Source organism: Scyliorhinus canicula, chromosome 3 (genome assembly GCF_902713615.1).
Source record: "Scyliorhinus canicula chromosome 3, sScyCan1.1, whole genome shotgun sequence".
Classification (NCBI taxonomy): Eukaryota; Metazoa; Chordata; class Chondrichthyes; order Carcharhiniformes; family Scyliorhinidae; genus Scyliorhinus; species Scyliorhinus canicula.
The window spans coordinates 200,267,127-200,289,968 of record NC_052148.1 but is presented as its reverse complement, the minus strand read 5'-3'; the positions used below and the strand labels follow the sequence as shown (position 1 = coordinate 200,289,968).

General features: G+C 48.7%; 1 protein-coding gene across 1 annotated transcript; it reads left to right on the top strand.

Moving 5' to 3' along the window:
• Positions 1-427: 427 nt before the first annotated feature.
• Positions 428-21,891, top strand: LOC119963657 (S-antigen protein-like). Its single transcript, XM_038792977.1, has 2 exons — positions 428-523; positions 20,404-21,891. The coding sequence occupies exons 1-2, from the start codon at positions 428-430 to the stop codon at positions 21,889-21,891; spliced, it is 1,584 nt and encodes a 527-aa protein (XP_038648905.1).
• The last annotated feature ends 951 nt before the right edge of the window (positions 21,892-22,842 follow it).

The window sequence follows — 22,842 nt, the reverse complement described above, 5'->3', positions numbered from 1 at the left end:
TATTTACAAATACTTGAATTTTTAAAATGGGTCACATTGTACACATGCAAAATTTCTTTTTAAAGTGTCCGGTATTTTAAAAAGTTTCTAACAGTCTCTTGGCTGATTCTGCTGTATCGCCGTCTTTGATATGTAGGGTGTTCTTTGTTTTGAGCTTGTGCTGTTTAAATGTTTTACCGGCTTTTGCTCCCAGCCCAGCTTCCCGATTAAGTTTTGAAGGAAGTGGTTCCGTTTTATTTGGCTTCAGGCATTTCTTTGCTATACCAGGGCTCACCGTTGTGCTGTTCGATGTCAGCTGGTGTCCATGTGCTGCAAGGACAGTTGAAGTTTGAAGTGGGTACTGTGCCTGCATGTGGTTCCGCATTGTCTGTGTGTCCTTGATGCTGTGCTGCAGGGCACCCATCTTGGCAGTGCTTCAGCCAAGAAGATGGCTACTAAAAGACCTGCTCCAAGGTTCCCGGAGTCGGAGATCGACCGGATGCTGGAAGCCATTGAGGAGAGGAGGAACATCCTCTTCCCCAGGGTGGGGTTGGACCCAAGCCCACCAATCTGAACAAGGCACTAACACAATTAAAAGCTTTGGGACATTGTGTTAATGAATGAATGTGAGTGAGGTAAGCGGATAGGGTGGGCGGTAGGGTGCCATGTGGGCAGGGTGGCAGGATGGATAGGATGGCAGATTGGTAGGTGGTAGGGTGGCAGTGTGTTAGGGTAGTAGGTGGCAGGGTGGATGGGGTGGCAGTGTGACAGATTAGTAGGTGGCAGGGTGGGTAGGGTGGCAGTGTGGTAGGGTAGTATGTGGCGGGGTAGATAGGGTGGCATGGAGGGTAGGGCACCAACTAGGTAGGGTGACAGGATGATCGAGCAGGTGGGGTGCAAACTAGGTAGGGCAGCAGGGTAGTAGGTTGGTGAGATTGGGAGGTCCGGCTGGGGAGATTCGAGGGTAGGAAGTGGAGTCAGATGGTCGTGGGTTTGGTGGGTCAGGAATGTTGGGGGCATTGTGGGGGTGTGAGGGGGTGTTTGTGGTCATGAAGGTGGTAATGGGAGGTTGGGGGTGTCAGTTGTATAGTTGCCCAGGTGTTAGATGTGGTTTGTTCCTGTCTAATATTTCCTGGGTAGATATTCTGGTAATTGAATTGGAACCATCCAAAGTCTTCAACTCCAGCTCAAAGTTAGACGTGGTTTTGGAGGGTTCTGGACACCAGGGAACTGCCCACCAGAAATTGAAACTTACTGGGTAATTCCCATGGAGTCCTTGCAAAGGAATTTCCGAGAGGTCCCCCAGCACGTCTTCCCAAATACCGCCAGGGTATGACCATCTGGATGCCTGAAGATCTGGGTCCATGTGTGTTACAGAACCTCAGTTTATAGTTTACAGTGTACTGGTGAATGTTTGTGTTAAATTAGTTAAACAGAATCCTATAAAAGGTCATCTAAAAGACAAAAGGGCTAATTGGATGGGAATGATGAGGTTTCACTGGTATCTCAATGTTAACTCCGTCAACAGACTAGTGCAACACACTATCAAATGGCCATTTCCTGCATTTATAAGGGGCGACTGCTTGTGTTATAAAGATGCCAGTGGGACGCACACCAAATTTCAGGTACGAAATGGAAAGAAATAGGCAGTTCGATATTGCAGAAAAGATCTTTTTTGAGAACTGACCCGAACACAGGTGACAAAGGTTAAGTTAACCTGTCTTCAGTATATTCTCAAACTTCTTTTGAATTACACTAGTAATTTGTAGTCTGCATCATTCCACATTGAAGTATAAAGCTAGGAATACCACTCAATGGGAATCAGGCTGTTTTTCTTTCTGTATTTGTCACGGTGGCACAGTGGCTAGCACTGCTGCCTCACAGCGCCAGGGACCCGGGTTCAATTCCGGCCTTGGGTGATTGTCTGTGTGGAGTTTGCACTTTCTTCCCGTGTCTGCATGGGTTTCCTTCCACTGTCTAAGGCTAGGTGGGTTGGCCATGCTAAAATGGCCCCTTAGTGTCCAAAGATGTGCAGGTTAGGTGGGGTTACAGGGATAGTGTTGGGTATGGGCCTAGTTAGGGTCTCTTTCAGAGGGTTGGCGTGGATTTGATGGCCCAAATGGCCTCTTTCTCCACTGTAGGGATCCTATGGTACTATTCAATGGTCTATGCATCCAAAAGTAAAAATGTATTTTATTCAGGAGGGATATCTAATTTTGGAATATTGTAGTTAATAGTGGTGTTCTTTTTCCTCACTCTGGGATATTCAAAGACTTCTGTGGACGCCTAGATTGGTTGGTTGCTTTATATACAAATTAAAGGATCAGCACTAAAGATGTTGAAACACACTCTTTCCTTTGAAGGAAAAGTAGTTAAGTTTAGGACTGTGAGATGAACTGTAAATAGAAATATGAGCCGAGCAGCAGAGAGCAATTTAGCTTTCTGCTTCTCGTTGTCTTGACAGTTGTGATACCACGTGCTGTGTCTCTTGCTTATAATGTGGGATATTGATGCAGCTGTTATTAATTTTAAAAGAAATCTGTGGAAATTCTGCAAACATCTCCCCAGCCACCTATACACAGACTTTTCATCCCAGTTTCGTTTTCGGAATTCTTCCAAAATTCAAATCCTATCACTGAAATGGGAATTCAAAGTATTTAACAGGCTGCCCACAGCTAGTAGGAACTGATCCTGCTCCTTCCTTAATGGTAAGTCCCTCCACAGACTGAAAAGCATCCCTTGCTTATCATTTAACCAGCACATATATTAACGCTTACCAGCTAGCGGCAACAATTCAGGTACAAACAAGGACCTGAGGAATTGGTTACAATCCAAGAAACACACAAAATCCAAATTCTAGAGCAGAACGTAGAGCAGAATTGTAGACCATTCAGTCCATCATGCCTGTGGTAGCTTTTTGAAAGAACTATCCAATTAGTCCCTTCCCCTGCCCTTTCCTCATAACCTTGCAAAATTTCTCCCTTTTCCCAGGTTCGATCCCAGCTCTGGGTCATTGTCCGTGTGGAGTTTGCACATTCTCCCCCTGTTTGCATGGGTTTCGCCCCCACAACCCAAAGATGTGCAGGGTAGGTGAATTGACCACGCTAAATTGCCCCTTAATTGGAAAAAATGAATTGGGTATTCTAAATTTATTTAAAAAAATTTCTCCCTTCAAGAATTTGATCCAATTCCCTTATGTTGACTCCCGTTTTTGTTCCCTCTTACCATAAACCTTTGTCCTCTGACTCTGGATCTTTCTGCAACACCTGAAATATAGCTCCCCTCGACCTTCCCTGTTCTAATGACGAATAACCCTACCTTCTCGAGTCTCTTAATGTAACCAAAATCCCACATCCTTCATAGATTCCCTACAGTGCAAAAAGAGGCCATTCAGTCCAATGAATCTGCACCAACCCTCTATAGGAGCACACTACCCAAGTCCACTCCCCACCTACTCCATCTTATCCCCGTAACCTAACCTGTACATGCCTGGACACGAAGGGACAATTTAGCATGACCAATCTACCTAACCCGCACATCTTTGGACAATGGGAGGAAACCGGAGCACCCGTGGAAACCCACACAGACACAGGGAAAACATACAAACTCCGCACTCACAGTCACCCAATAGATAAAATGAAAAAGCAGTGGTCCCAATATTGACCCTTGGGATGCACTTCATCCAGTCTGAAAAACTGCCATTCATCACTACTCCCTTAAGCTTTCTGTCTCTTAGCCAATTTCACATGCAGACAGCATTTCTGCAAAATTGAAGTCCATGGGATTAACGGAATGTTACTCCTATGGACTTTAATTGAACAAAAATGTCTATTCTGTGGTACTTCAAATTCCTTTGTAAAAGCCGATGTACATAACATTAACCACATGACTTTCTCGATTTCATCCATCAACTCAATCAAGCTAGTTAAGCACAATTTTGAATCCATGCTGGGTTTTATTTATTAACCCACATTTATACAGGCACCTGTTAATTATGTTCTGGATTAATATCTCTGAAAGTTTTCTCAATACCAGCCATAAGCTAATTAGCCTATATCATAGAATTTACAGTGCAGAAGGAGGCCATTCGGCCCATCGAGTCTGCACCGGCACTTGGAAAGAGCACCCTACCCAAGGTCAACACTCCACCCTATCCCCATAACCCAGTAACCCCACCCAACACTAAGGGCAATTTTGGACGCTAAGGGCAATTTATCATGGCCAATCCACCTAACCTGCACATAGTTGCCAGCTTTCTCATTTTTCCCTTTTTGAACAGGGATGTAACATTTGTAATCCTACTGTGCTTCAGCGAGGGTGATTGGAAGATTATGGCCAGAGCCTCTGTAATTTCACTCTGATTTTTAGCAATTTAGGACTCAGCATCCCATCTGGACTGTCACTCTGCTGCTTCGAACACTGCCAACTAAAGTACCTTTATCTCGTTTTTATCCTGTCACATTACTCTACTGCCTCCTCCCTTGCTGTGAGATTAGCAGCATTCCCATCATTAGTGAAAACAGATTTCAAGCATTTAATTCATACCTCAACTGAGCCCTCTGCCTCCATAATAAGATCTCTTTTTGGTTCCAAATTAGTCTCATCCTCCCTTTGACTATTCTTTCATAATTTACATGTTCATGAACTACTCTTGGGATCCCTTCTATGTTACCCGTTGATCTAGTCTTTTCAGCTTTCCCCATACTTTACGTATTCAGCTGGTTAAACTCCATGGACAAGAAATTGGCATAATTTCTGCCCATTTTATTGGAGTGCTACAAGAGTCTCTAAACCTCCAAAGTAGTGTCTGTGGTGCGTGCGCACACTTTTGTGGTCAATTGCATCAGATGCCATGTTGGTAAAGGTGTGAGGGCATACGCAGAGAATGGCCACAGGACTTTAAGGCTCCTGCACAAACAAGTTACTCCCAGACATCGTGCATATGTGAAGATTCCCTTTGAAATTCGGCACGAGTTAGAGAATGCGCAGTGGACATGTGTAGTGCAGCAGGACGAGCTGCTGGAAGAGGGAGAAAGAGGAGTGACCCTCAGCAAGTTTTTTTTATTGATTCATGGGATGTGGATGTCACAGGCTAGACCAGTATTTATTGCCCATCCCTAATTGCCCTTGTAGTGCTCATTCCTACCAGGATATTCATGAAGCAATTCTCCTTCCTCATTAAGGAACAATGGGCTGATCCAGGGTAAATCTGGGCTGGGGGCTCGCAGTATTATTTGGGGTTGCGGAGGAGCCAGGAGTGCAGGAGGCGAAAGAGGCCGGTGTTCTGGCCTTTGCATCCCTGGTAGCCCGGCAGAGGATTCTTCTTCAGGGGAACGACGTGAGGCCCCCAAGCGTGGAGGCCTGGGTCAACAACATGGCAGGGTTTCTCAAGCTAGAGAAGGTGAAATTTGCCCTAAGGGGATCAGTGCAGGGGTTTTTCAGGAGGTGGCAGCCATGAGGGAGGGAGGGAGGGAGGGTGGAAGGGACTGCCGGGCATTAATTAATTTCCTCTTCTGTGTATACGCGGGGGGGGGGGGTTCTGTCCTGTCTATTGAAGGGACGGGCAGATGTATTGGGGGAATGATGGGTGTTAGTTTATCTCTTCCGCTGTGTATGCGTGGGGGGGGGGGGGGGGGGGGAGGACTGTTCTTTCTGTTCTTTGTAAAAAAAAATCTGTCTTTTTGTTGTTGATATTAGGCAAATATTTGAATAAAAAATTTTTTTTTTTTTAAAAAGCAACAATGGGCTGGATTCTCCGATTTTCAGGCTATGTCCTAACGCCGGGGTAGGAAAAATTGGCGCAAAATGGCCATCGATCTTCTGTTTGGTGGGGGGTTAGCAGATAGGCAGTGTAGAGCACCCGGCTCAAAGCTGCTGATACGGCTGGAGAATTGCCGGATCCGTGGCTGTGCATGTGCACGGCGGCAGCCTGCAGCGGCAGCGCAGTGCAACATGGCGCCGGCCGATGGCGGACCCGGCCAAATAGTGCCCCCCGGACTGCCCCCCAACAGTGCCCTCAGCCCCTGCCAAAGTCCCCCCTGCCCACGGATTGGCTCTCTCACGACTGTGGCGGTGCGGGACTGAGTCCACAGCCGCCACGCCGAATTCCCGACAAAAAAGCACACGTGACACTGTCGGGAACCCGGCCGGTCTGGGGCGGAACATTGGGGGGTGGGCTTCATCGCGAAAGTGGCGCTGCCCCCAATTTTCTCACGAACGGGGATTCTCAGGCTGATCGCCGAACGTGATTTTGGCGTCGGAGATCGGAGAATCCCACCCAATGTGTGGGATAGAATCATTGAATTACTGCAGTGTAGAAAGAGGCCATTCCGCCCATCGTGCCTGCACCAGCCCTCTGAAAGAGCACCCTACTTAGGCCCACTTCTCTGCCCTATTTCCAGCATCCCACAACCCCACCTATTGCACTTCTTTGGACAATAAAAGGCAATTTAGCATGACCAATCCACTTAACCTGCACTTCTTTGGACTGTGGGAGGAAACCAGAGCACCAGACGAAACCCATGCAGACACAGGGAGAACATGCAAACTCCACACAGACAGTAACCAAGGCCCAAATTGAACCCGGGTCACTGGCGCTGTGAGACAGCAGTGTTAACTACCGTGCCACTGGGCCGTCCAAGATATTTGTAAGGATGGCCTCACTGAAATATGTCATCTGCTGTAACCACAATTGCAACTACAGCAGGGCAAAGACCACATTGCTGGTGGCTGTGAAAGTGACGGGGCAATGAACCTCAATGCATCTGGCCCCATCCAAACTGGAGCTGATGATAGTTGGAACATCTGACTGTTTGCCGTTCACAGTTTCATAAGGGAGGTCACTGCAATTCTCTCCTTAAAGAGAGCCAACTACATTTCATTCTTATTCACAGAGAGAAGGAGGAAGAAGGAACATGTGGCTTCTCTAGGATTGCACATCTCACCATGGTGCCATACACCGTGCACACGCTGATTTATAGACACCGCATATCATCTCTATGCTATACAGGAACCAAAAGGAATTCCACTCCCTCAATATCGAGCTGTTGTGTGATCATAGATTGTGACTCATGTAGGTCAATGCCCTGTATCCTGGTATCAGGAAGCATTTTGCCTTCATTCTGTGCCAACTGCATTTGAGCCATCATGGCAAACTAAAGGATGGCTAATGAGTGACAAAGGTTACTTACTGACTACTTGGCTGATGACCCATGCACATACGTAAAATGGAATCCATGCTGGCACATGGAATGTAATACAGCAGATCACTGGGGTGTTCAAAACAATATTTCTGCTGCCTGGACTGCTCTGGAGGAGGCCTGCAGTACTTAGCAGAATGGGTATCAAGATGAAGGATGGTCTGCTGCATACTGCACAATATTATCATCATGGGGAGACTTGTCATCAGCCAAACAATGAGCAGCTGAGGAACAGGAGCATGAGGAGGCAGAGAGGAAGGGAGGAGTAACTAGTGGGGCAATCTAGAACGAGAGGTCATAGTCTTAGGCTAAGAGGTAGCAGATTTAAAACGGAGTTGAGGAAAAACTACTTTTTCCAAAGGGTTGTGAATCTAAGGAACTCGCTACCCCAGAGTGCGGTGGATGCTGGTGAGTAAATTTAAGGGGCTGGATTCTCCGCCGGCGGGTGGCGGTGCAGACTCGATGGGCCAAATGGCCTAAATCTGCTCCTATATCTTGTGAACTCGTGATAAGATAGTCTATGGCTGGCTGTGAGGAACTCCGCCCAGTGTAATACTAGTAACTGAAACCCCAATTCCCCATTTATTAACTATCCCATATCTTACCTTCCCTCTGTCTCTGACCATCACAGCAACCACAATGTAAAATAAAAAGCCAACAAAAATTAAACATTGCAAACCAAGTTTATAAATGCAGTCATGCTATTCTGTATATAAAAGTCAATACTGATATTCCTTTAGTATCCGCCTCGGTCTGCCTTTGCCTGTCCAACTGACCCCACTTTTTGTGACTCCAGTGGCTGCAGCATGACTGCTGGAAGGCTGCTGACGTTCAATGGAGGAGACGGCAAGTGACCTTGGAGGACAACACTGAGAAACTCTGGGTCTGGAAGGCCTGACTACAGGCTGTTCCATCTCCGCATTGGCAGCAGTAGTTTGGGCTGACAGGTGACAGATGGAGTGGCAGGGGTGGAAACATGAATACTGAGAGAGCTCCATGAAGGCACTGCCATCCTCTAGGGGCAGCACGGTAGCATTGTGGATAGCACAATTGCTTCACAGCTCCAGGGTCCCAGGTTTGATTCCGGCTTGGGTCACTGTCTGTGCGGAGTCTGCACATCCTCCCCGTGTGTGTGTGGGTTTCCTCCGGGTGCTCCGGTTTCCTCCCACAGTCCAAAGATGTACCAGTTAGGTGGATTAGCCATGATAAATTGCCCTTAGTGTCCAAAATTGCCCTTAGTGTTGGGTAGGTTTACTGGGTTATGGGGATAGGGTGGAGGTGTTGACCTTGGGTAGGGTGCTCTTTCCGGGGGCCGGTGCAGACTCGATAGGCCGAATGGCCTCCTTCTGCACTGTAAATTCGATGATAAATTCTATGATTGCCACAGCAAGCCTAGTAATCAGTTAGAGGATGGATTGCGGTGATACACTGCAGGCCTTTTGCACACTGTAATGCATAGCCAACATGGCAACAGTTTATGGTAACTTTGCAAAGCAACATCTGAGCTTTCACTGCAGTACTCAGCCATTAGGAGGTTGCTGCTCATGCTCTAATGAAAATTGTGGCATCAGCCATCTGATAATGCATCATGGTTAAGTCTACAAGTGTTGGTAACCATTTCCATGCCAGAAATGATGGGGCTCCAGAATCTTCACAAAGCCCTGCATCAAATTGGTGCCTGACTTAGATCATGCTGCTCAATGTTGACCACAGGCTTTCAGGTTGGCATCTGGACTATTCTTGCCTGCACCCTGGCTGTAGGACAATCGTGCCCGGTGTCTCACCATATTCAAGATCCCACCTCTTATTTGTAAACTAAACATTGTGTCAGTATCTCAGTTGATGGCTGAAAATATGAAATTGAGTGATGTCTTCTTACTCTTCCTCCTCTGATCAGGTTTCAGTCTTTGTGTATCTGAAAAGGAGAGAAGCACAAAAATAAAGCTGTGGTTCAAGGAAGGAAGGAAAGTAAGATGTGCATGCTTAAAACATCTTCAGCTTGTAGGAAGAAACTGCAAGATGAGAGGGAAGCGAGATGTGAAAAGGATTAATTATGAGAATACCGTCATCTTTCGATGGTTTCAGTCATGATCCTTGTCATGGCCTCAGTAATGGCTGTCCCAATATTGACCAGCACTGACTCCTTTATGGGAGACAGGACTTGCCCATTCCCCTCCGGTTAGTTCCTGCTATCTCCAGTTGTACATCATGTTGTCTTCTAGCGAGAGGAAGGTGTGTTGGTGACTGTTGTGTTACCGGTTGTTTCCAATACAATGATATAGCGGAGAGAAGCCTGACTGTCAAAAATGTAACTTCTTTAGCTGAAGCCCCCTTGTAATCCTTGGTGAAATAGCTACTTGGTGTCAGAAATCCTGGAGGATCTGTAGAACCAAGGCCGGAATAAAAATGTGCGAGTCGTTGCTTTGCCAGAAGGAGTAGAGGGCGAGATCCCGATTAAATTCTTTGAGAACTGATGGCCATGGTTTCTTAAGCTGGATACAAAAGCTGGGCGTATTATGTTGGAAAGGGCACATTGTATCCTGTCTTTGTGGCCCAGTGACAATCAATGTCCCCAGAACATAATTATTCATTTTCATGACTTGATGGATCGCCAAAGATTATTGGAAGCGGTGAGGCGTGTTGTAGTGTATATGTATATACATAAAGGGTTAGTGTGTAGTCAGTACAGTCAGATGAATACGAAAGGGCAACATTAACAGGGGGTATAAATACAAGCTTAATCTGTTTTCCGGCTCTCTTCAGGTGTGTTGTGACTAGAGAACAGAAGTGTAGAGTTAGCTCAGAGTGCAAGTATAAAATTCATAGTTTAATCTAATTCCGTCTTGTTTAATTTAAAAAAAATAAATTTAGAGTATCAAATTATTTTTTTTCCAATTAGGGGGCAATTTAGAGCATGGTAGCATTGTGGATAGCACAAATACTTCACAGCTCCAGGGTCCCAGGTTCGATTCCGGCTTGGATCACTGTCTGTGCGGAGTCTGCACATCCTCCCCGTGTGTGCGTGGGTTTCCTCCGGGTGCTCCGGTTTCCTCCCACAGTCCAAAGATGTGTAGGTTAGGTGGATTGGCCATGATAAATTGCCCTTAGTGTCCAAAATTGCCTTTAGTGTTGGGTAGGGTTACTGGGTTATGGGGATAGAGTGGAGGTGTTGACCTTGGGTAGGGTGCTCTTTCCAAGAGCCGGTGCAGACTCGATGGGCCAAATGGCCTCCTTCTGCACTGTAAATTCTATTTAGTGTGGCCAATCCACCTACCCTGCACATCTTTGTGTTGTGGGGTCGAAACCCATGCAAACACAGGGAGAATGTGCAAACTCCACACGAACAATGGCCCAGGACTGGGTTCGAATCTGGACCTCGGCGCCGTGAGGCAACAGTGCTAAACACTGTGCCACTGCGTTGGCCCTTTGTTTAATTTAACTGCTGGTAAAATTATTAAAGAATCAAACTCACAAGTTAATTGATTAGTTACTCAATAAATGATTTGTTATCACTGGACGACTTCAGGTATTCATTATCATCAAAGTTAAGAGCTTCTCAGCATAAACAAATGAGTAACACATATTACTTCAAGTAATGTAACAGGAACTGGCTCCATGGGGGAGCGAGGGTTTCTTTATTCAAAAACATCCTGGTGGCCATGCAACAGAGGCTCAGAGGCTTCGGTGAAGTTAGAAAACAACTCAAGGCTGCTGGAATGAATTACGCCCAGCTTAATCCTGTGAGACTGAGCATGGTATCTGACAATTCCATAAAGACATTCGATAATCCAGCTAGTGCCTCGGCTTTTGTGAACTCTATGGAAGGCAATAATTTGGAATAACAATCTACAGCTCACTGAAAAATCCGGACTCTATCCCTGCTATAATGCTTCCTGCCTGATCTTGCAATTTATCATATTAGCAGGGAGGTGTAGAAATTGAGCGCTATAATGAATGTTTTATCCTTAAGAGTCTCAGGGACTTTCACTTACCTTGAATAGAAAACACCCTTCAGAGTGCTCCTTCCAGCTATGGGGTGCGCTGTGGTTTGGTAGTAGGGCTGCATGAGAGATATCCATCTTTTCTTCTTATCCGTACATTTATGCTGATAATCTATGATTTAAAGTCTCCTTACTTTAATCATGATAAAAATGTTTAGCGCCACTGCTGGGAGGTGGGTGAATGGTTTAGGTCTTCACGGGTAGGATCAAAATGTGGGAGGGGTGTGGTGCTAACAATTATACTCAAAGACGAGAGACAAGTACAATCGAGGCTTTATTGCTGTGTGATGCTATTCCTCCGGCTGCAACTGAAGACTAGAGTCTGAGTGACTCACACGCATATTTATACACAAGCTCCCAGTAGGGTGGAGCTAGCCGGCAGGGGCTTACCGGAACAACCTGTATTACAGGTACAGCCATACATCCCCCTACTGCAAGTATGCATATCTACAGTGGTTATCACCACAAGGGGCATTTGGCTCCCACTGCCATTTTGGATTATCTTTTCTCCTCTTTTCTGAGGTATATATCTCCTCAGTGTAATGAAGGAAAGTTTATAGGGAGTGCCCTACAGGTCCACATGTGCTGAGGAATGGCCCCCTAGAACTAATGTTGTGAATTGTTTGTGTATTTTTTGTTTTGGACCAGAGTAGCGGCACTTGGGGGGGGGGGGGGGGCTCTCCCAGATGATTGGAGGCCCCTGGGTGGTCAGGCTCTGGGCAGGGTGGTACCCTGGCACCCCTTATGCTACCCGGGCACTTTGGTACTGCTAGACTGGCACTCTGGCAGTGCCACCCTGGTGGTGCCATGCAGGCAATGCCGAAGTGCCTGGGTGTCGGTTTGCCTGTACTAGTGATCGGGCCTCCAGGTGCCCTGAGCTTATGAGATGGGACAATGTGGCTCGAGGACCCCCGAGCAGGTAATTTGGAGCATTGGGGAGGGGGGGGGTCTGGAGGCTGTGGTTGGGGGTGGTGAGGTTGCGGGGAGCCATTTAAGAATGGCACCCTGATTACAGGACTTTCCTCACCAAGACCCGAGAAAGAGACAGAGTCCCGTTTAATAGCGGGTTTGTTCTCAGCGCTGCCGAGAAACACCCCATTAAACCTGCCCAAAACAGGATTCTGTTTTATATTGTTAAATCGTGGCCGGTGTCTATGGTGCCTTTGGTGCGCCTGGAGATATGTTTTGATACATGCCCGAATGTGGAATGAAAATCCTATCCTTTATTTTCTCTGGCTGATTGAGCAATGGCAGTAGCTCTTCTCAACATTTTCTCCTGGAATGCGCCGGGAGTATTTCATCCTATTAAGAGAAAAGTCTCTGCTTTAAAAAAAAAGAGAAAGTTGACATAGCTTTGTTGCAGGAAACTTATTTTGATGACGAGGAGCACTCAAAGTTGAAGTGGTACTGGTGGGGCAGGCGTTGTTGCCTCATTCTTGACCAGTAGTCAGGGCATAGCAGGATTAGTGAATAAAAATGTACCTTTCAAAGTAGAGAACTGTGTGAGGGGAAAGGGGGGTAGATATTGATTGTCAAGGGACTTTTGGTGGAGAATCTGTCTCGATAATGAATGTGTACGGTCCACCAAATTATTCCCCTGATTTTGTTAGTAAAGTCTTCATGCACGTTGCTGATTTGGCATTGGCTAATTCCTTTATGGGGTGGGGGGGGGGGGGGGGGGCTTACGTTGCCACCTCAATCCCTTGGTGGACAAAAACACCCAGTAACCAGAACCCCCCCCCCAACCCAGAGGCAAGGATACTGGCGTTGGTTTGTCAAGCTCCATTAAGGGTCAGCGCATCTCCAGATTGGTCTAATTTGTTGTGGTGGTATGGATATGAGCACTGCCATTGGTGCAGAACACTGGCTTCCCATTGGCTCTGGCTGGTCATGTGCCTCTCGTCCGATTGGTTGGGACTAGTCATGTGACTGCTCTCCAATTGGTCGAGAGGCAAGTAGGCCCCGCCTCCGAGGCGGGGTATAAGTACCCAGTGTTCTCGGCGGTCGGCCATTCTCTGTAGTCGACCACCGGGCTAACAACTAGCTGATTAAAGCCACAGTTCAGATCCTAATTGTGTCTTGAGTCGAATTGATGGTACATCATTTGTATAACGTGGCATTAAAAACAAAGGTGCAAAATGTTGGAGTGGCAGAGCCAGTTGGAAGTAAAATTAGCTGAGGCAGAGAGGGAGTATAGTTGGCATCCTAACCACATGTCACTGATGGCTATTAGTGCAATTCATGCAGCACTGGAAATTTTGCTGACTCAGCAGTCCGAGAGGAGTTTAAAGTTTGCAAAACAAAAGTTAAATGAATTTAACTTTGAATGAAAGTTAAATGAATGAAACCGAGAAGATAGCAGGCCTTTCTGCCTCCGGAAAGGGCAGACACTAGGGCTAATCCCTTTGTGCTGGATTCCAAAGCTAATAGACTGATTAAAATAGAGGACATCACCAAAACATTTAAGGGTTTTTATATCCATTTATATAAATCAGGCCAGTCTCGGGATACACTGACACTAATGGAGTACTTTCTCTTAAGCTCCCAACGATCTCAAAAAGACCAAAGGTTGGTCCTGAATTCTGCTGTTTCTAAGGGGGAAGTGGCTGTGGTCATGACGGAGCTTCAATCTGGGAAGGTCCCTGGGCTTGATGGTTTTCGATGTGAATTTTACAAGGAATTTAAAGATCTTTAATGAATCTGCAGATTGATATGCAATGTCACACATTTGAAGCAGATGCTTCAATAAGTGAATTTCCTTGATTTTGAAGGTGGACGCATCCTACTGGTCAACTTCACTCCTGAATGTAGATTTGAAATTGTTGTCCAAAGTGTTGTGCACTGCTTGGAGGAAATTCTCCCGCCAATCACCCAGGGCATTCCTTAAAGGCCAGAATTTGTGTAACAATGTCAGGAGATTATTGAATGTTATTCAGGTCTTTCAAAGACGAGCCTTAGATGGGTTAGTGATTTCCTTAGACGTAGAGAAAGCTTTGGACTGGGTAGGATGAAATAATTTATTTTATATGCTACAGAAATTTGAGTTGGGACGAGAGTATGTTAAGTGGCTACAGGTTCGTTATCAAAGTCCTCTTGCCACAGTGCTTATGAATGGTTACAATACTGAGAATGTTTGCCTCTAGCGAGGTACTGGATAGGGATACCCGTTATCCCTGTTTATCGAATCATAGAATTTACAGTGCAGAAGGAGGCCATTCAGCCCATTGAGTCTGCACCAGCCCTTGGAAAGAGCACCCTACCTAAGCCCACACGTCCACCCTATCCCTACGCCTCCACCCAATGCCCGTAACTCTACCTCACCTTTTTTGGACATTATTGTCTGCTTTACCTGTAGAACCTGTGGCCGAGGCAATTACATAGGATTCTTTGACTTTTCGGCTACACAGTACAGGGAACCAGCAGACGATCACGTTATGTGCAGATGACGTGTTGCTGTTTGTATCTAAGCCGGATGTTTCTGTTCTTGCTATTATTGAAGTGGTTAAAAGGGTTACAAAATCAATTTTACAAAGTCTGAGGTTATGCCAGTGGGTGGACCTAGAGTGAGACAAAACCCTCTTTGCTAATTTTCCATTTCGATGGTCCCCTTCGGGATTTCCTTACTTGGGTATTGCGGCTAACTCTTCCCCTTTCTCTTCTTTTCCTCTTTGTCCAATGCCTCGTTTGTGTATCCCCCCCCCCCCCCCACCCCTTTTCTACTGGTTGCCGGCAAAGAACAGATCTTGGAGAAAGTTAGTGAACGGCAGGGCAGCACGGTGGCGCAGTGGGTAGCACTGCACCCTCACGGTGCTGAGGTCCCAGGTTTGATCCCGGCTCTGGGTCATTGTCCGTATGGAGTTTGCACATTCTCCCCACGTTTGCGTGGGTTTCACCCCCACAACCCAAAGATGTGCAGGCTAGGTGGATTGGCCATGCTAAATTGCCCCTTAATTGGAAAAATGAATTGGTACTCTAAATTTATTAAACAAAAGTAGGTGAATGGCTTCCACGTCCTATGGAAATCGTCTTCCGACCCCCGGATGGCAGATTTTATTTTCTCCAGCCTGAGAAATTCTGCCAGGTCAGTCAGCCAGTCTGCCGCTTTGGGTGGCGCTGCCGATCGCCAGCTGAGCAGGATTCTCCGGTGGGTGATCAGGGAGGCAAAGGCTAGGGCATCCCCCCCCACCCACCCCATAAAGAGTTCAAGCTGATCTGAAACCCCGAAGACCGCCACTTTTGGGCATGGCTCCACCCACCCTCCCACACACCTGGACATCGCCTCACAAAAGGTTGTCCAGTACCCAACAAGTCTGGGGCAAGCCCAGAATAAGTGGGTGGTTGGCCGGGCTTCCCTGACACCGTTCACATTGGTCCTCCACCTCCACAAAGAACCCAGTCATTTGGGTTCTGATTAGGTGCGCTCTGTGCACCACCTTCAGCTGCGTTAGGCTCAGCCCTGTGCATGTGGAGGTGAAGTTCTTCCTGTGTAGTGCTTCGATCCAGAGTCTTCCCACTATCTCTATGCCGAGTTTCTCCTCCCATTTTTTCCTTGTCTTGTCCAGCGGGGAGTGTACCTCCTCCAACGGTCACCCATACAGTTTCCATTCCCTATGTCACCCGCGTCCAGCAGTTCTCCCACTAACAAGTGCCTGGTTTCTGGGGGTACATCGTTGTTTCCTTACAGAGGAAGTTTATAACCTGAATGTATCTCGGGTCATTTCCTTGTGGTAATTGGAACCCCTCTGTGAGTTTCCCCAGGGTCGCTACCCAATGTCCTTGTACTGGTACATCTCCCTAACCATCAGTGTCCCTTGTCCTGTCTCCACCTTTTGAAGTTGGCATCCATTATTCCGGGAATAAACCTGTGGTGCTGCCTCATTTGGTACCATGTCCGGATATTGGCACCTACCACTGGACTCCGAGTATTTGGCCAGGGGGGGATGGGAGAACAGCTGTGGCATGGGCTCGGAGGAACGTCCGTATGCAGAAACTCTCCTCCATCTTCACTCACTCTGCTCCCGGTTCCTTCACCCATCCCCTCACTCTTTCCGTGGTGGCAGCCCAATGGTAGAACTGTGTGTTTGGGAGGGCCAGGCCTCCCACGTTTCTGTTGCTTTGTAGGACCCTCTTTTAGATCCTCGGGTTCTTCCCTTGCCCCACACAATCACCATGATTAGTTTGTACACGGTTTTGAAAAAGGACTTGGGGATGTTCTTCGGGAGGGAGCTAAACAGGAAGAGGAACCTGGGCAGTACATTCATTTTGATCGTCTGTATTCTCACTACGAGGGAGAGTGGGAGTGGGCCCCACCTCTGCCGGTCCCTTTTAACTTCCTCCACCAGACTCGTGACTCTGTGCAGTTGGATGTATTTAGAGATGATGGTGTTAGTCCACATGCTCGCCATGGGAGCGCTGTATAGTAGTTTCACCCAGGAGGTGAACCCTGGCATGAACCCAAACCGTTCCTGTACCTCTATGGTGTACTTCCATTCGACTCTGTCGAGGGCCTTTTCTGCATCCAGAGAGATGATCACTTCTGGTGTTCTCCCCCGGATGGGGTCATTATCACATTCAGCAAGTGCCTGATGTTCACTGTTAGCTGCTTTCCTTTGACAAAGCCCGATTGGTCTGCTGTGACTACCTCTGGCATGCAGCTCTCCAGCCGCCTCACCAAGGACTTTGCCAGGATCTTTGCATCTATGTTGAGTGGTGAGATGAACCTGTAGGACATGCACTCAGTCGGGTCTTTGTCCTTTTTGGGTATCAGTGATAGTGAGGCTTGTGCCAGTGTTGGTTTCAGGGTGCCCCTTACTAGCGAATCTGCGAACATCTTCCATAGGTGCAGATCCAGTTCTGGTGCAAATTCTTTGCGGAACTATGCCAAGAATAGGTCTGCCCATGGTGCCTTCCCCGCCTGCAAGGAGGTAATATTCTCCATGACTTCCCCCCGTTCTAATCGTGCTACTAGGCCCTGTTTCTTTTCTTCTCGCACAATAGGGGCTGGTTCAGCACAGGGCTAAATCGCTGGCTTTTAAAGCAGACCAAGGCAGGCCAGCAGCACGGTTCAATTCCCGTACCAGCCTCCCCGAACAGGCACCGGAATGTGGCGATTAGGGGCTTTTCGCAGTAACTTCATTTGAAGCCTACTTGTGACAATAAGTGATTTTCATTTTCATTTCAATCGGCATGTCCAGTCCACGAGGGAGACTCGGAAGTGTACAGCTCCCGGTTGAATGTTGCAAAGGCTTTGTTGACCCTTTCTGGCATTGCAACTAGCCGACCGCTACCATCCTTAACCTGGGCTATTTCCCTCATGGCTACCTGCATTCTCAGCTGGTGAGCCAGCAGGTGGCTGGCTTCGTCTCCAGGTTCATAAAAGGTCCCCACGTCTGGCAGAGCTGGTACACTGTTTTCCCAGTGGAGAGCAGGGCAAAGTCCAACTGTAGCTTTTTTCTTCCCATCAGTAGTTCCAGTGCTGGGGTCGAGGAGTACCGCCAATCTACCTCCGGTATGTAGTCGACCAGCTGTCACCTGGCTGCCCACTCCTTCCTATCTCTCAGCGACTTGTAAGCAATAATTTTCCCTCTTAACACGGCCTTCAGTGCCTCCCAGAACGTGGAGGGTGAGAGCTCCCCATTCTGGTTGATGGTAACATACCCGTCTCTGATCTGTGATATCCATTTGCAGAATGCTTCATTGGCAAGGAGGGCCGTGTCCAGCCTCCCGGGGGGGGGGCATTGTGACTGGCCTGTCTCCAACCTCAGATCCGCGTAGTGGTTGGAGATTACGATTGCATTTCTACTACCCCTGGAAGCACCGCTTTCCCCACTACATAAAAGTCAATCCTAGTATATACCCTGTGTACCTGGGAGAAGGACAACTCCTCCCCTGGGTGGGTGAACCTCCATGGGTCCACTGCCTCCATCTGGTCCGTGAAAACATTCAATTCCTTTGCCATGTTTGATTTTTTTTCCCCCCGAATTGGGGTTTGATCTGTCTGTCCTTGGGTCCTGATCATAGTTAAGGTCCCCTCCCTCGAGTGTGTGTATGTTGGGGATTTCCGCCATGGTTTTCTTCATGAATTCCGTGTTGTCCCAGTTGGGAGTGTACTCATTTACAAGGACCATTGGTGCCCCTTCCAGGACACCACTAACCCTGAAGTACCATCCCACTTGGTCCATAACAGTCTTGTTCGCTGTAAATGCTGTCTTCTTATTGAGCAATATGACCAGCCCACTAGCTCTCATCCTATAGCACAAATGGTAAGTCTGTCCCACCCAGCTCTTTCTTATCGATAATCGGTCCTTGTCCTTTAGGTCAGTCTTGTGGAGGAAGACTATGTCTTCTCTCAGAATTTTCAGATGGGCGAAGACTCTGGATCTTTTCACCGGGCCGTTGAGTCCCCTGATATCCCAGATGACTATCCTGATGGGGGGTCAGCCATACTTACTTTGTGGATATGCTCCTCACTCCGGGGTTCCCCTTTGATTGGAGGCATCCAAGATAGCTGTGGTCACTGTACTCACCATGTGGCTCTGCCTTTGCACTCCGGGGTGTCCCTTTGTCCAGTGGCCAACCAAGATGGCCACCATTATTGTTATGGCATGTGGATGCACCCCTGCACTCCGGGGTTTCCCTTTGTATGAGGAACTCCAAAATGGCTGTTTTTGGTGCCCTTCTTCCGGTTGTCGCTATGTGTGAACAGTTGTAGCCAGCCTTTTGCCCCTGCCTCCTATGCCTCGGCTATCCTCCTGGGCTCCTCCCCCCCCCCCCCCCCCCCAGCTGTCCCCCTCCTGTTTTCCCACCTATTTTCCCCACATGTAGCGTTTTCTCTCCCCCCCTCCCTTGCTGCCAGGCACTGGCGGGAGTTGTGCCGAGACCACCCCTCGCTCACACATCCCTGTGCCAGCTCCCACTCCCGGGATTGCTTCACATCATTCCCCCAACCATTGCGTTTCTCTTCCCCGCTCTCCCCCTCCCCTTCTGCATCCTACTGCTCTCACCCCCTCCCTTCTGAGACTCCTCGTCAGATCGAAGACGAAGCAGATCAGTCTCGTGCAAATAGTCTCTCTTGTTTCTAACCGAGTTCACTGGAGGTCTGGTTCACTGCTGGTGTTGTTGCCTTCCCAACCCATGCTTGTGTACAAACTTGTTTGCTTCTGCCGGTGCAGTGAAGTAGTACTGCTTACCCTGGAAAGTCACCCAGAGTTTGGCGAGGTACAACATTCCGAACTGCGCATTGTTCCACGTGGTAATTCCACATTTCCACGTGTAACGTGTAATGCCCTGCTAGGGCAATCTCTGCAAGACATGCCAGATCATCGACTTGGATACCACCATTACACGTGGAAACACCACCCACCAGGTACACGGCACATACTCGTGCGACTCGACCAATGTAGTCTACCTCATACGCTGCAGGAAAGGATGTCCCGAAGCGTGGTATATTGGTGAGACCATGCAGACACTGCGACAACGAATGAACGGGCACCGTGCGACAATCGCCAGGCAGGAATGTTCCCTTCCAGTCGGGGAACACTTCAACAGTCAAGGGCATTCAGCCTCGGATCTCCGGGTAAGCATTCTCCAAGGCAGCCTTCAGGACACGCGACAACGCAGAATCGCCAAGCAGAAACTTATAGCTAAGTTCCGCACGCATGAGTGCGGCCTCAACCGGGACCTTGGATTCATGTCGCATCACATCCACTCCCCACCATCAGGCCTGGACTTGCAAAATTCCACCAACTGTTCTGGCTTGAGACAATTCACACCTCTTTAACTTGGGGTTACCCTTCTCTCTGGGTCTGTAATGATTTGATTACCTGCAAATGCTCGCATCCCAAGCATTGTCCAACATCTCTGACTTTGTCTATATAAATGCTTCTGGATCATACTTCTCCAGTCACCTGAAGAAGGAGCAGTGCTCCGAAAGCTCGTGTTTGAAACAAACCTGTTGGACTTTAACCTGGTGTTGTAAGACTTCTTACTATATTTAATGTTATACAACATTTAATGCAACAACCACAAGAATGAAGAAAGGAAAAGGGACAGAAGAATTAGCGAAGACCCCAGAGAGAGGGCAACTCTAAAAAGGGGATCTGTAAGCAACACAAGCCCTCAAAGGAAGCAATGAAGACCTCAAAGAGTAGGCAGCACGAGGTAATAAGCCCTCAAGGAAGCGGCAACACCAGACTCGGAGTAAGCAGTGAAAGACTCTCCAGAAGGAGAGGACCGATGGGCCCCAGGAGGAGAGCACCGATGGGCCCCAGGAGGAGAGCACCGATGGGCCCCAGAAAGAGGGCACCGATGGGCCCCAGGAGGAGAGCACCGATGGGCCCCAGGAGGAGAGCACCGATGGGCCCCAGGAGGAGGGCACCGATGGGCCCCAGGAGGAGAGCACCAATGGGCCCCAGGAGGAGAGCACCAATGGGCCCCAGGAGGAGAGCACCAATGGGCCCCAGGAGGAGGGCACCAATGGGCCCCAGGAGGAGAGCACCGATGGGCCCCAGGAGGAGAGCAACGATGGGCCCCAGGAGGAGAGCACCAATGGGCCCCAGGAGGAGAGCACCGATGGGCCCCAGGAGGAGAGCACCGATGGGCCCCAGGAGGAGGGCACCGATGGGCCCCAGGAGGAGAGCACCGATAGGCCCCAGGAGGAGAGCACCAATGGGCCCCAGGAGGAGGGCACCGATAGGCCCCAGGAGGAGAGCACCAATGGGCCCCAGGAGGAGGGCACCAATGGGCCCCAGGAGGAGAGCACCAATGGGCCCCAGAAAGAGGGCACCGATAGGCCCCAGGAGGAGAGCACCAATGGGCCCCAGGAGGAGGGCACCAATGGGCCCCAGAAAGAGGGCACCGATAGGCCCCAGGAGGAGAGCACCGATAGGCCCCAGGAGGAGAGCACCAATGGGCCCCAGGAGGAGGGCACCAATGGGCCCCAGAAAGAGGGCACCGATGGGCCCCAGGAGGAGAGCACCGATGGGCCCCAGGAGGAGAGCACCGATGGGCCCCAGGAGGAGGGCACCGATGGGCCCCAGGAGGAGAGCACCAATGGGCCCCAGGAGGAGAGCACCAATGGGCCCCAGGAGGAGAGCACCAATGGGCCCCAGGAGGAGGGCACCAATGGGCCCCAGGAGGAGAGCACCGATGGGCCCCAGGAGGAGAGCACCGATGGGCCCCAGGAGGAGAGCACCAATGGGCCCCAGGAGGAGAGCACAGATGGGCCCCAGGAGGAGAGCACCGATGGGCCCCAGGAGGAGGGCACCGATGGGCCCCAGGAGGAGAGCACCGATAGGCCCCAGGAGGAGAGCACCAATGGGCCCCAGGAGGAGGGCACCGATAGGCCCCAGGAGGAGAGCACCAATGGGCCCCAGGAGGAGGGCACCAATGGGCCCCAGGAGGAGAGCACCAATGGGCCCCAGAAAGAGGGCACCGATAGGCCCCAGGAGGAGGACACCAATGGGCCCCAGGAGGAGGGCACCAATGGGCCCCAGAAAGAGGGCACCGATAGGCCCCAGGAGGAGAGCACCGATAGGCCCCAGGAGGAGAGCACCAATGGGCCCCAGGAGGAGGGCACCAATGGGCCCCAGGAGGAGAGCACCAATGGGCCCCAGAAAGAGGGCACCGATAGGCCCCAGGAGGAGGGCACCGATAGGCCCCAGGAGGAGGGCACCAATGGGCCCCAGGAGGAGGGCACCGAAAGACATCATTAAATGAAGGGATGAAAGGAAGACGCCGTTGCATTCCCAGCCTGATGCACTGTAAAGAGAAGTTCTTTGAGAGTTCAATAAATTACAAGCAAATGATAAAGCTGTAATTAGCCAGAAAGTAAGATTAATCTCAGCTGAAGTAATAAGAGTGAAGAAAAAAATAGTTGAATAAACTTCACCTAGAACTACAGGAAATAGAAACTGAGGTAATAGTTTGTGACCCCAATCTAAATGAGAAGTTTATATTCCACTTATATTTAAGCTCAAAGAAAAACAAGCTCGATGAAAAAGGTGGAAATAGCTAGGAAATCGATTATGGCCATTAAGAAACAGGACAAAATTTACCAGCAAGTGGTGAAGTAACTGAAGTTAGAGCATGAAGATGTGAATAAAAGGTAAAAAGAGTTGAGAGAAAAAACACAAGCAGAGCTCAACAACAGTGGTCAAAGCATGGAACTTGAAGAGCCAAGGAAATCCCATGTAATGGATGCTATCAGTTTTGTGACGGGTGAGAGAACTACTAGTCTCAGAGTGAAACGCAGCAAACATTTGATCCATGGCGCTCGTGTCGGACATTCTGTATCATCTACTGCAAGAGTCACTATTCTGTTGAGGCAGAAATCAAAGTGTAGGTATCATTTACCACAGCCATTATTGGAAATTGTCTAGAAGCCCAACTGAACGATCAATTGTGTTGGAAACACAAATGAACCGGAGAAATTGGCAACCTTCAGAGAGGCAGAAACTGTCTGGTATTTGAGGGTGCTGAGGAGGACTTAGCAATGGACAAACTCAAAGAGAGAACACAATTATTGGAACAAGTTAGCAATTCACAAGGACCGCTGAATAAATATAATCAGAAGACGGCAGAAATGATGAACGGAGACGTAGATCTAGTTGCAACTACAACAAAAGGGAAAGTGTCAGTTTGCTGAAAGCATGAGAGGGAGAGAT

What these genes read in the sequence shown, in the direction of transcription:
- LOC119963657 (XM_038792977.1), top strand. Translation starts at nt 428, where the DNA reads ATGGCTACTAAAAGACCTGCTCCAAGGTTCCCGGAGTCGGAGATCGAC. An exon ending in GGAACATCCTCTTCCCCAGG is followed by an intron (nt 524 to 20,403) that starts GTGGGGTTGGAC and finishes ACTCTCCAGAAG; the next exon opens with GAGAGGACCGATGGGCCCCA.